The sequence below is a fragment of the Pinus tabuliformis genome, chromosome 9, assembly GCF_031772625.1.
Source record: "Pinus tabuliformis cultivar Carrire ecotype Pingquan chromosome 9, CPIR1, whole genome shotgun sequence".
Taxonomy (NCBI): Eukaryota; Viridiplantae; Streptophyta; class Pinopsida; order Pinales; family Pinaceae; genus Pinus; species Pinus tabuliformis.
This window is the reverse complement of record NC_142307.1, coordinates 708287402-708301319: the sequence shown is the minus strand read 5'-3', so window position 1 is coordinate 708301319 and position 13918 is coordinate 708287402. Positions and strand designations below refer to the sequence as shown.

The 13918-nt window shown below is 43.0% G+C and overlaps 1 protein-coding gene across 1 annotated transcript in view; it reads left to right on the top strand.

Moving 5' to 3' along the window:
- Positions 1 to 672: 672 nt before the first annotated feature.
- The window catches only part of LOC149150657 (uncharacterized), a 95284-nt gene continuing 82038 nt past the window's right edge, over positions 673 to 13918 (top strand). The window contains exons 1-2 of the mRNA XM_089440982.1: positions 673 to 1078; positions 1173 to 1215. Of these exons, the coding sequence (XP_089297108.1) occupies positions 677 to 1078; positions 1173 to 1215 (445 nt within the window). The 5' untranslated portion in view covers positions 673 to 676. The remainder of the gene's footprint in view (positions 1079 to 1172; positions 1216 to 13918) is intronic.

Sequence of the window (13918 nt, the reverse complement as noted above, 5' to 3'; positions counted from 1 at the left end):
AAAAAACACTCTTTGATTAAATAAATCCTTTCACATAAATAATGCACACTCCTTAAAACCTTAATTATCTCTTATTTTATCAAAATATTCTTTATTATTTTTACACTTATTCCACCATAAACTTGAATGAAGAATCTAATCACCACTCCAAACTAATCATTACTCCATTTCTTCGTGATAAACATTTTGATATATAAAAATTTAATACTAATAAACTTGAATGAAGAAGCTAATCACCACTCCAAACTAATCATTACTCCAACTTGAATGAAGAAGCTAATCACCACTCCAAACTAATCATTACTCCAACTTGAATGAAGAAGCTAATCACCACTCCAAACTAATCATTACTCCATTTCTTCCTGATAAACATTTTGATATATAGAAATTTAATACTAAACTCTTCTCTCTTTTAAGTGCAGGGATATATTTCAACTTAGATCGGTGATTCTTTCTTGATTTATTGAATATAAATGACCATCCTGTCTTAAATAACTAGGAAATTTAATTTATTGTCCACTTTAAATACCCTTCATGTTTTTTTTCATATTCATTGCAAAAACATTATTAAAATGTAGAGTATATACATTTAAATATCACAATAAAGAGTTTTATAAAAAAGAATGTACCGTCTAAATGTGATACATAGAGGTTTAGTCGAAAAGTAAGAGAGTACATGCATGGCCATAACGTCTATCTTAACTATAAGCGTCTTACAAAAAAATTAATCACGGAGGGTTTTAAGGGGTTTTTACTCGCGGCATTTGAGGTCGAGGAGTGCCAGGCAAGATTGAAGGGTAAGAAAGGACAGTCTGTGTGTCGGGGTAGATCGAAAGGTATGGAAAGCAGAAGGGCGTTGATGTGGGCATGCAGAGTTCTGCAGAGAGGATTTAGCGCCGCCGCTGCTAAGCCCACTGTAGGGGAAGGCGCAGTGGTCAAGAAAAATAGGAATAATAATAAGAAGACATTATTGCAAGCTGCCAAGCCGCTCCCCGAGTGGGGAATTGGCTCCAATTTGGCTAAACGCTATTGGAAATACAAGAACTTCTACAAAATCACACGCATCAAGCTCAACAGAGTAAGTCATGCGATTCATTCATGCCTAGTTTAGCCCGCTTTTTGACATCTTAAATGTGATGGAAATGTGGTTTGCTTTCATTGCTTCTTTACAGGATTGCTGTCATGGAAAGGCGTGGGGGATTTTCCACAGAAATGGTGTGTCACTCTTTATCACGATCCCTTTCTTCATCTTTTCAACGTTTAAAAGAATGATTCTTTGTTTAGCTTTTGCAATGCAATATCCAGAACAATGCTTCTTTCTGAAAGCATTACCAACACTAATCCAACGAACTGTAAAATGGCAAAATCCCATAGATGACATACTTCTTTCCAAGAACACAATTTTCAGTCACTATTTTTCTGCGATGGATAAATTACACACAGCCCTTATATGTAGTTTTTTTGGTTTTGAGTTGGCGAAGCTCAAGGATCAAACACAACTTCATACTCATTAGGCACCTGCATTCTCACATTGGCTCATGAGGTTTGCACTGGTTGCTTATGAATTTTCCATCATCACAATTCATTCGCTTCTGATTGTGCTCATGGTGGTTCAATGACCCATGACACTCTCTACATTCCTTGCCCCCAGAGGGGTGAATCGTAGAAGTCCATAGTTTGCCTTGGCGTGCCCTGAAGAGAAGGGAACTTTACCCACACGGCATTGGTTTATGGAAGGGCGTTAAAGTCTTCAAAGCTTGTCCACCTGTTTGTACTAGTTCAGGCAAACCCTTGTCTGTTTGGGCTTCTGTTGTAAATTGCTTTAAGTGCTCTGTCTCGAAAATGATCTTGTAGATGTAGAGTATTTGGCATAATAATTGATATGAGATTAGTTGTTGCATATTAAAGGAAATATATGGTTTTGTCGCTACAAATTACGTGTATTTGTTCTCCATGTCTTTTGAGGGCAATGTTGCCTGTGTCTCTACTGGAAGCTGCATAAGCTGCTTCCGATTGATGCCAGTGTCTGTTCTCTGCAAAAACCTTTAATTGATGGAATGGTGAAATCCAGACAAAATCAATGCATTCAATTGACAGAGAACTATAGCAAAAAGCTGCATGGTGAGAGAAACACAATCTAAAAGCTATTTGTGCCACCAGTCAGAGGATTAAAGTTTGACCCATAAACAGTTATGCAACAGTCCAGGAGGCATGCCACTTTTGTGTCTAAAAACATGGGAAGTAATGAGAAGATAAATATTATGACATATAATGCTGACAAAAATATCAAGAGAATTTAGATGGATTCCATTGCTGACTGCTGTAAGATAAGATAAGGTAAGATAATTATATTTATGTCCAACTATTGACTACAAAGTAGGTCAAAGGGACTGTCAAGTACAATGATGTCTGTACAATGTGGGAGAACCAAACGTTCTCCTATAAAAGTTACAATGCATGAATATAAAAGATACAATGCATGAAGTATAAAAGATACTGTGCATGAACATAAAAAATACAATGCATGAAATGCCTTATCGGAGAAGATCCTGGAGCAAATGGGTCTGAGGATTAGACCCATCTCTCCTAACATCCGAGGTTGAATGAAGAACGCTGAAGAAAACTCAACAGAGTTTGTTGGCCGATGAAGAGCCGGGGAAAGTGCGCACTGTCTACTAAATCGTTGCCTGGGGGAGTTCGCACGCCACTGAGGTCTGGAGGACCTACTCCGTCTCCCAAGAATGGATCTGAGATGGATTTGCTACTGAGATCTTGTGTGGTGGGGTGAAGTTCCATGGATCCTCATTGATCTAGAGTCTGGATATGTACTGGTATCAATCGGTCTCTTGGTGCCCTTGTTTGAAGGTAGTACCCTGAAAAATGCCGTGATCCTCTGTGTGGGGTTTGGTCTGATGGGAGGCTAAAGAATATGCGCTTGGAACCTGAGAGTCTCCTGCATATATAGGGCCAAACATCTCTGATCAGGATACCTGAAAAAGTCAGCGAGGGTCTGAGAATCTCTGAACAAGCAATGGAACCTTCCTTTGATCTCGTAGTAGACAGGGCAATGTTGTACGAAGCGGGGACGAAACAGAGACGTTTTTTGGAAGTCGGGGACGCGGAAGCGTCATTTTCCAAAAATCTAGGAAGCGAAGCATCTGCTATATATATATATTTATATTTTTTTGCATTTATACTCAAAACAAACATCCCAAATACCAAATTAGTTGTAGAAGACATGAAAACATGCATATTTTTGCATAAATCAAGATAGATATGGCATCCATGATTCCATTGTAGTTACTAGTATGTACATCAATGATTAATTATTCGAACATCAATCATCTATAATATATATTCTAGCAATTACGAACATACATCAAATTTTTAAGCATATTATAAAACATAAAACATTTAAGCATATTATAAAACATAAAACATAGAGCATATTATGATTTATCTAGCAAGTGAGCAACTGTCAACATTTGTCATGTCCAAAATTCAAATAATAATGTTTACAAAATAGGTCACTTGGTCACTGCCAAGACAAAAAGGTTCAAATTCACAAGCCTATCTAATGATTAATCTATGACAAAAGTAGTAAATTGTGAATATATCTACTAATCTCTCCTCCTTCCACCACGAAGAAAACGTGGTGGCGGGCCTCCACGTGTTGGCAATGAAGAAGATGGTGCCTGTGGAAGTTGTGGCACTAAAACTGATGAAGACGAACCCCTTGCTGTTGGTGTTGAACCATGGAACCTAGGAACCAAGGGACCAGATGGGGGTGGCATCTCAACACGATCATCATCATCCTGGAATTGCTCAAAAAATTCATACAAAAAAAAGCACTAGTTAACAAAAAAATTAAAAACATGAATTAGAGAAATGCTTTATAAGCAAAATTCATACCACAATGGACATACCTGAATAAGAGCATCCTCTAATTGCTCTAATTGCAACACTCCATCCTCCAAATTGGGTTCCTCTGGATTCTTTTCCCAAATCTTAAGGTCTTTATTAGTTTTTGCATCATCACAGTAATGGGACAACAATCGCAAGTTGTAATGAACATAAACCAAGCTCTTTGCCCGGTCTAAACTCAACCTGTTCCTTTTAACACTGTGGATGAAAGAATAAGAGCTCCAAAACTTCTTTGCAGAAGAAGTGTTTACCACCTGTGATAGCACCCGCAATGCCAAAGTCTGTAGAAGTGGAGTAGCCCCTCCATGCATGTTCCACCACTCAAGAGAAGAAAAAGTCTCTCGATCTCTAATTGCATGCATGCTCCCAAATGGACCAGTGTCAAGCGTATAGTTGCTCAACTGTCTCCGTACCATGGCAGCGTCTTCCTCATCAGGGACTAATTTACTCAACGCAATCATATATTTTTTGTGAACCTCTTGATCTTGGTGTGGTTTTCTCCTGCTTTCCCCCAAGGTGCTGGTGTTGAAAGCCATGATGTATGATAGTATTTAGGTGTCAAAACATATGCTAATGCATGCAATGGAACATTTAGCATTTCCCATTGGTTTCCACCTCTGCACGAATATAATTGTACAAGGTGATATCTCTAGGCTCAACAATGTCTTTAATCTGCCCCAACATGCTATCCATTTGCTCATACACCTCCCCAATTGTTGGTCGATCTGAATCTCCAAACTTGATCATGTAATAAATTGGTTTGGTGAATTGCAAAACATATTTAACCTGTGACCAAAAGTACATATCAAGAATAGTGTCCTTGGCTGCATTAGCACCATCTCTATCAGTGTTAATTTCATCCCATGTTTCAGCACACACCATATTAGTTAAAGCTTGTCCCACCTTCACTAGCCAGGGAAACATGAGGTAATAACTGGCAAATCTTGTCTTTTCAAGTTTAAGCAACTGCAACTTGGAGTAAGTGCCATAGAAGTAGTTTACCCTTGTATGCCCTGTGATGAATTTAATGAGTTGCTTCCTTCTCCTGTAAAGCTCATTAATCCACCCACGTTCTTTATGCTTCACAATATCATGCATCAAAAGGTTCAATGTGTGAACCAGGCACCCAGACCAAAAGATGTGTGGATGAGTACGCTGAATAATTTTTCCTGCTGCCTTACAATTTGTTGCATTATCTGTGATCACTTGAACCACATTATTCGGACCAACATCTTTGATTGGTTGCAATAGGAGATCTGCAATGTTTTGGGAAGAGGCACTAATGGAGGAGGAGTCATGACATGTAATAAACACTGCACCACTAGCAGAAACACCAAGAACATTTATCAAATGTTGGTTTCTAATATTTGTCCACCCATTTGATACAATGGATACCCCACAATCTACCCACTCATTTGTAAAACGTGTCAAAGCTCTTTGAACCTTTGCTTTTTCTCTTTCTAATAACACTGTTCTAGCTTTCTCATAGTTGGGGGACTTGTATCCTTTTGGGACTTCATTGATGGCCTTTACTAGTTCATGCCAATAGGGAGAGCGAAGCACATTGAATGGTACACCGCAAGCACAAAAAAATCAGACTCTCTTTCTATCCACATCATTCCTCCCAGCAACATTAAGGAAATCCCATATGGTTCTTTCACCTCCAGAGCTTCCAGAAGTACCATGAGGAGATGAGCTACCAAATCTAGAGGTTGCACTTGATTCAGAATGAGTTTTTTGTTTCTTGCTTTTTTGTTGTGCAACCTCCTCTATTTGGATGTATTTTTTTCTTTGTTCAACTGAAATGTTTGGGCAAATTTGTATTCCCACAACACCCTTTTTATCATCACTCTCCATCACCCCACAAAGATGTCTCCTCACACGGGTATATGAACCACCAAATGGTTTTCCTCCATGACAACCAGGGCACAAAAATTTGTAGCTTCCACCACCCTTTCCCCCTTCAAGTTTGGTCACATAGTTCCACAAGGGTGTTAATGCAGCTTTCCCCACTAGTGTTTCAGTTTCCCCTTCAGGTTCAACTTCATCCCCTTCCTCTTCAAACCCTTCCGCCTCATCATACATTGGGTCACTCATATTGGGACCACTATCCTCTTATGCTTCTTCCCTTCTATTCCTATTCCCCCCTGCCATCATTAAAACCAAAAGTGGAATGATACATAGAAGCCAAAAGAACACCATCTTGGAATATGGATATAGGTGGTGGACAACCTGTAATTAAATGATCAAGTAGAAACAATGGTAAAGAGTAGGAGAGGGAGGAGAAAAATACAAAAAAAAATGTCAAAAAAATAAGGGAGTTTGGGTTTGCACTTACCTCTTTAGCTCTTGTAGATGGAAGTCCTCCAAGCTCCTACTCCAAGCTCCTTCTCCTTCTCCTAGCTCCTCCTCCTTCACTCCTTCAAGCTCTCCTATCTTCTCCTCTCTTCTCTTCTCCAAGCTCTCATAAACTCAAAGTGAGAAAATGAGAGATGAATGGGGGGTTGAATCCCTTCATTCCTCACCCTAACCCAAGGTGGACCCACCCCAACAAAGCAAAATGCCAAAAATAAAATAAAAAATTAAAAAAACAACGCTTTTTTTGGCCGCGCGGCGGAAACGGAGGAAGCTGTACAGAATCGCTCGCGATCTGTACGCGTTTCGATCACACACTTCTGAAATTTCCAGGAAGCGTGTTTATCAGCCCGAAACGCATTTCGGTTTTTCCGAAACGCGCTTCGTACGATGCTTCCCCCACGCATCTGTACGGATCACGGATCGGGGTTTTGATCCAGGGGGGCGGTTCCTGCAACACTGAGACAGGGCATCCAAAAATGAAGTGCACCTTGGTCTCCACTTCCTGTAAATGACATACCTGACAAATTTTGTCTGGTCTATCAATCTAGTGGTCTGTCTTTACCCGAAGTCTACAACAACCTACTTTGAATTGGTCTAGAGGAATGTGGAGAGCATGCATCCAATGGCGAAATGTATACTGGGGTCAAACAATGAGCCCATCTCTCAACTCCAAGAAGTGCTCAGTGTAGAAGGCCATCTTTGGGCGCAACCCCTTGGAGGATTGACCTAGGTGACCTGGATGAACTGCTTGTAGATGTCCTCTCTGATGATCTTGTTCAACTCCTGTCTAGTAGGTAAAAGGTGACCAGGAGCATCTAAGGAATATCAGAAAGAGGGGAGATGATCCGCCCACTGACTCTAAGAGATCTGAAACTCTTGTAAAGCAACATCTGGCCCGACTCGAGGGAGTAGAACGAACAATAGTCTCAAAAGAGCAATATGCCAAGTAAGGATATCGGTCCCTACTCTTTATCGAGTTTGCAAAGCCCTGGACACGATGTAAAAATGAAACCAATCTGAAGACTGTTTCAAGCCGAAAGGGCTAAGCTCCAAACTTTGTAAGGATGATGTGCTAAGGTACTGTTTGTTTGCATCTAATGATGCGTTGGAGAAGAAGAATCTAGACTCTCTCAGCTGAAGCCCACTCTGGCTTATGTAAAGACGGTCCCCAAATCTTTGAGCCATATAGAACAGTGGGACGGATCAAGTTGTCCATGAGGCTCATTTTGGACGAGATGTCGTGGAAGTGATGTCGAAAGCACTGTCTCTCAAGAAGGGCTAAGGATCCATATGAAGCGCTGGTTGTAAACTGAAGCAGGGACCTAAGAATTGCACCCCCAAGTAACTATACGTGCTAGTGATCTCAACCTCCTCCCCTCTGAATAAGGTGTGAAGGTCCGAAGTTTTATTCACCCCATTGAAGATCATAACATTGGTTTTACCCAAGTTGACCGTCAACTGTCGAAGATCACAAAATAGAGCTAAGGCATCCAACTGCCTCTGTAATCCTTTTGGGGATGAGGAGAGGAGGACCACGTCGTCAACAAATAGTAGAATAGATATTAGAACTTGGTGAAGAAGGTAACCATCGGTGTCCTAGATATGCTCGTGTAGAAATGCCTCAAACTCATCAATATAGATCCCAAACAGGGTAGGGGACAATGGAAAACCTTGTTTAACCCCGATAGTGCTTTGGATGAAATCAGACATCCCATGAGCCGTGCGAAGACGACCAAGGACGGACTCATATAGGCGCATAATAGCTATGAATAGGGTCGCGAAGATGTCAATATCTCTGAGTCTCTGGCGTAAGGCTTCCCTCGGAACAGAGTCAAAATTTTCTGAAAATCTACGAAACAATAGTAGACTTTCGAAGAGCGGTGTCGTGCCTCCTCAATCACGGTGCGAAGGGTGAAGATGTGGTCAATGGTTTGATTAGCCGGTCGAAAACCTGCTTGTCCCCTAGCTCCGAGTTGTCTTTGCTCAATGTCATTGGAGAGTGTCTTATATAGAACAGTAGTATACAACTTCGAGAACGTGTGGCACACCATGATTGTTTTGTAGTTATTGGGATTTGAGATGAAACCTGATTTGTGGATTAGATGGATGATGTGGTGTGACCATGCCAGTGGAAAACCTTCACGAACTACATGGTTGAAAAGATTAGCCAAGTAGCTAACCAACACACGGGAACCATGCTTAAAGAACTCTGCTTGGTGTTGATTTGGGGTAGCATCGGATGTGCTCTAGCCACGAAAATTGGTGGAGAGGCTAAGGCACATGAGATCTCCAATACCTAGAAAGGGTTTGGGCAGATTCTAAACAGTTTGGGAGATATTAAAATAATTAATATTTTTAATGGAGTCCCTAAGTCTAAACTGACTTAGGGAAAATAAAATATTAACGTGTATTAATATAAAACTGTGTTAGAATGGTCCAAAAGTCATGGATCAAGCCAGATCTAATCTTAGCCGTTGATTAGGGACTTAATCTCGGCCGTTGATTTGTCAACGAGAAAAATATAAGAGGAGGTTTGAGGGTCACTTGGAGAATACATCAGAGTGATCAATCATTCTTTTCTCTAGAGTGGGGTTTGCTAAGAGAGATAGAATCAATGATCAGTTGCAGCGAGGGGCAGTGAGTACGAGGCAGAGAGGTAAAGACAGTGCCGAGAGACCAGCGCAGAAGCAGAGAGAGGCAGACGTAGAGCCAGAGGGAGCCACGTAGAGGCAACAAAGATTGCGCAGAGCCAGAAGGGCCTGTGTCATCCACGTAGGGGTTGCAGGAGTGACACAGAGAGCCAGAAAGGCTACGCAGAGCCTCAATAGGTTGATGCAAAGGTTTCAGGCTGATGCAGATGCAGAGGCCAACAGGGTTGATGCTGAGCTTCAGATTGTGTTGGAGAGGGATTTCGTGGAGCAGGCTTTCCGAATACCTATTTCCGAAGAGAGGTATTGCTGCCAAATTTTTATCTCTGTCAGGTTAGCCAGTTTGGCACCCAATGTACTCAGAAAAGAGCTGCTTAATAACCCTCAGATAGCTGCACCGGTTTTCCCGCTTTGGGTTTTTCCGGGGACATTAGTCCAAAAATAACGGTGTCATTTGTGTGCTTGTTTCTGTTTCCTTCAGTTAATGATCTATAATGTGTTGAGCATGCACTTGTATTTATTTTTAGTATTTACATGGTAAATAACTTGTTAATTAACAAAACAAGTAGGTAGGAATAAATTAGTAAAGTGCATGGAGGGTTTCTAATTGTTAGACTTAGAAACTTCAACATGGTATCAGAGCGTGGTTGCAGATCACAGGAGAATTGAGGACATCAATAGAGCAGAGCAACAGCAGCAGAAAACAACTGTCCTGAGTGACAGAAGTTGTTCCTAGCAGCAAAGTAGCAAGGAAGGGGTGACGCAGTGCCTGCGTCATCAAGTTCGAGCCAAGAAGAGGCTACGCAGAGGCTGAAGGAGGCAAAGACAGGCTCACGCAGAGGCCAGGAGGGTTGACGCAGTTGGCTGAGGGAGCTAGTTTACTGGTGCTAGAATTGCGTAGAGCCTAGGAGCTCTCACCTTCAGGTTGCTAGGGTTTAGGAGGTTGTGGGTAAGTTGCAGAGTGGAGCTGGTGGGGTACTGTAGTCAGAACAGTACCTAACAGGGCAAGACTAAGGAGGAGGGAGTTGCTACCGAGGGTTTCTAGCCAAGAAATCTGGATCAATGGTGCAGTTGCATAGACGATCAGAGTAGGGGGCATCTCAACATCAGCAGAAGGGTTTCCAGGAGGGAAATCAAGGCTCAGAGGGAGTCACATCGAGAACTTCCAGGAGGGAAGTAGAAGAGAAGCATGGCACTACACGAAGTAAGAGACCAGGACAGACTGGACGGAGCCTCAAACTTCCTACACGAAGTAAGAGACCAGGACAGACTGGACGGAGCCTCAAACTTCGCAGTCTGGAAGGCCAAAATCTTATCCATACTTGACAGAAATTGTGTCAAGCACTTCGCCTTGAGGATGATAGCAATCCCAGTTGACCCAGCTGATAACGACAAGTACGAGGAGGCAATGGCGAGGGCCAAGAGCATCATCCTTGATGGGGTCAAGGACCATGTAGTACCACACATTGCCGAGAAGGAAACGACAAATGAGATGTGGGAGGCCCTAAAGAAATTGTACCAACATACTTCTGTGCAGAGAAGGATGTTACTAGAAAATCAGTTGCGGTCATACCAGATGAAGAAGGGAGAACTGATCGACACCTTCCTCGGTCGACTGAATGAGATCCGGGATCAGCTGACTTCCATAGGGGCCACGCCGGATCAGGAATTGATGGTGAGAACAACCCTGAATGCAGTCTCAGAAGACTGGGAGGTATTTGTCCAGAGTATACTGGGCAGAGCGACCCTTCCACATTGGGAGGAAATGTGGGCAGCTCTTCGCCAAGAAGAGATTAGAAGGCTAAGCAAGGAGGGAAGCAACGACAAGGGGATCAAAGTCAAGGAGGAGGAGGATGTTGCCCTAGCATCTGAGGGAAAGCAAGAGAAACAAAAGAAGAAGGATCACTCCAAGATCAAATGCTTCCACTGTGGGGAGCTGGGTCATTATGCGACCCAGTGTCCAAGGAAGAAGAACAAGGGAGAGGCCTCCGAGACCAAGGCAGCGCTAGCAAGGGCAGAGAAGGAAGTGGAGACAGACGATGACTGTGCCATGAGTGCACACATGCCACTTGAGCAGAAGTGGGGAGACATCGCGCTGTAGTCAGACGGACTACAAGCGATGAGGGGCAGGATCCTCGAGGTACCCAGCCTCTTGGATTAGACCATGCTACGGGAGCCCCGAAGAGGAGTAGCAGGACTGGCGAATGTGGGTAGAGACGGATGCAGATGAAGCGACAGAGAGAGCTACAGTGCAAAATTCCCAGGACAGCGCGAGGCTAGCAGGGTGCAACAGTGCGAGAGGAACGGGAGTGTTGCACCAGTGCAGGATGGCACATACAGGTGTGCAATGGTGCGAGATGCAGGGAGCTGTTGCAGCAGCGCAGAGGTCAGAGAGGGAGCACTTGCCAGCGAAAGAGGGAGCTTCAACATCAGGAGTACTCTAGCCTGACAGAGAAGTCAGAGTTTTGAGATCAGTGACTTCTCAGTAACTGAGTTGCAGTGCAGCAGTTAGCAGTGGTAGTGCTATGGGTAGCACGATGCAACATGATGAGAGGAGATGCAGTGCAGACACAGTAGTGGCAGTGGCAGGGTCATGGGCAGTAGCACGGATGCAGAGGGAGCTGTCGTACAGATGCAACAATGGCAGTGGTAGAGCTATGGGTAGCAGTACAGGATGCAACAGTGCAGAGGATGTTGGGCAGGGAGGCTTAGCATCAGCACAGGGACCGATGCCGGATGATCAGGGTGATACTCAGTGAGGAGTATTACTAGAGCATAATCCTCGCTAAGAGGGAGTGTTGATTTGGGGTAGCATCAGATGTGCTCTAGCCACGAAAATTGGTGGAGAGGCTAAGGCACATGAGATCTCCAATACCCAGAAAGGGTTTGGGCAGACTCTAAACAGTTTTGGAGATATTAAAATAATTAATATTTTTAATGGAGTCCCTAAGTCTAAATTTAGGGAAAATAAAATATTAATTTGTATTAATATAAAACTATGTTAGAATGGTCCAAAAGTCATGGATCAAGCCAGATCTAATCTTAGCCATTGATTAGGGACTTAATCTCGGCTGTTGATTTGTCAATGAGAAAAGTATAAGAGGAGGCTTGAGTGTCACTTGGAGAATACACCAGAGTGATCAGTGATTCTATTCTCTAGAGCGGGGTTTGCTAAGAGAGATAGAATCAGTGATCAGTTGTAGTGAAGGGCAGCGAGTACGAGGCAGAGACAGTGTTGAGAGACCAGCGTAGAAGCAGAGAGAGTCATACGTAGACCCAGAGCGAGCCTCGTAGAGGCAGTAGACATTGCGCAGAGCCATAAGGGCCTGTGTCATCCACGTAGAGGCTGCAAGAGTAACGCAGAGAGCCAGAGAGGCTACGCATAGCCTCAGTACACTGATGCAGAGGCCAACAGGGCTAATGCTGAGCTTCAAATTGTGTTGGAGAGGGATTTCGTGGAGCAGGCATTCTGAATACCTGTTTCCGAAGAGAGGTATTGTTGCCAAATTTTTATCTCTGTGGGGTTAGCCAGTTTGGCACTCAGTGTACTTAGAAAAGAGCTGCTTAATAATAAAACCCTCATATAGCTGCACTAGTTTTCCTGCATTGGGTTTTTCCGGGGACATTAGTCCAAAAATAACAGTATCATTTGTGTGCTTGTTTCTGTTTCCTTCAGTTAATGATTTGGAATGTGTTGAGCATGCACTTTTATTTATTTTCAATATTTACATGCTAAATAACTTGTTAATTAACAGAACAAGTAGGTAGGAATAAATTAGTAAAGTGCATGGAGGGTTTCTAATTGTTAGACTTAGAAACTTCAACACTTGGTAGCCTTCCTCATCGACTGCTTTGCTGTTGTTCATCACCCAAATGGCTTCTCTAATATCTCTGTCTGAGAATAGTAGGTAACAGGAAGAGGGTGGGGAGGTAACATGAATTTGGGCTTGCCCGGGAATATCATCAAGGTTGGAAGTGTGAGAGAACATGGATGTAGGGTCGAAGTCAGATGGAAGAGGGGAGCGTCGGGCAAGGATGGTACGCTAGAATTGTTTAAGAAAATGGGCAAGGAGAGTAGAACATTCTCGTCTTCTATGAGAAACAAAGAGTCGTTTCTTGTGATGGAGGAGACGATGATATGAAGCTTTGAGGTCGGAGTAGAAGGGTTGAGAGTGGGTGAAAGCATATCAAAGTTTTCAATGTAGAGTCTTGCATTTGTCATCGTACCATTTGTTCATGGGGCAAGATCCAACTTTTGGGGAGATGGAAGTGGAATGAGTGGAGTGGGGGAAGGATTTGGGTGTTGCTTCCCAAATGGTAGATGAAAGATAGGTGTATTCAGTGGAAGCAGAATCAAGCAAGGAGAATTGGGTTTTTGATGGGAGTAGCTTGCATAGGGTAGAGGAGAAGATGCAAGGTTGCCTTCATCAAATTGAAACGTGGTTCAGGTTGGGCCCTGAGGGGAAGGATGGGGTGGAAGGGGAGGGTCAAACCGAAGAGAGAAGGAAAGAAGTGCATGATCGACAAGGGGGATGGGGGAGACTGATAGATGGCGAATAAAAGAGAGCGAGTTTTGGCTAGTGAGGACATAATCAACTACACTTGTAGCCTCGCCATATGGCTGACATGTGAAAAAGCGGGAATCTGGGAAATAGGGGAGACCATTTAAAATCAACAACTCTTGGGAGTCTCCCAATTGCAATAGATGCTTACCATAAATTGTAGTGGGTCCCAAAGTATCATCTGACATCCGGTGAAGCGGTATTGAATCTGGATCTATCCCTTGGGTACAAAACACATCCTCTGATCAATCGTGGAGAGGGATCTGGAGATCTCTAGTACGAGCATTGACGTCACCTAGGAGGATGACTTCCCCATCAACATAGTACTTGGTGATGCCAGTGTACAAGTCCATAAATGGGTCCCCATTTGAGCCATTATGGATGGCAAATGGTGAAGAGGCCGGGGGAAAGTAACAAACTGCAATG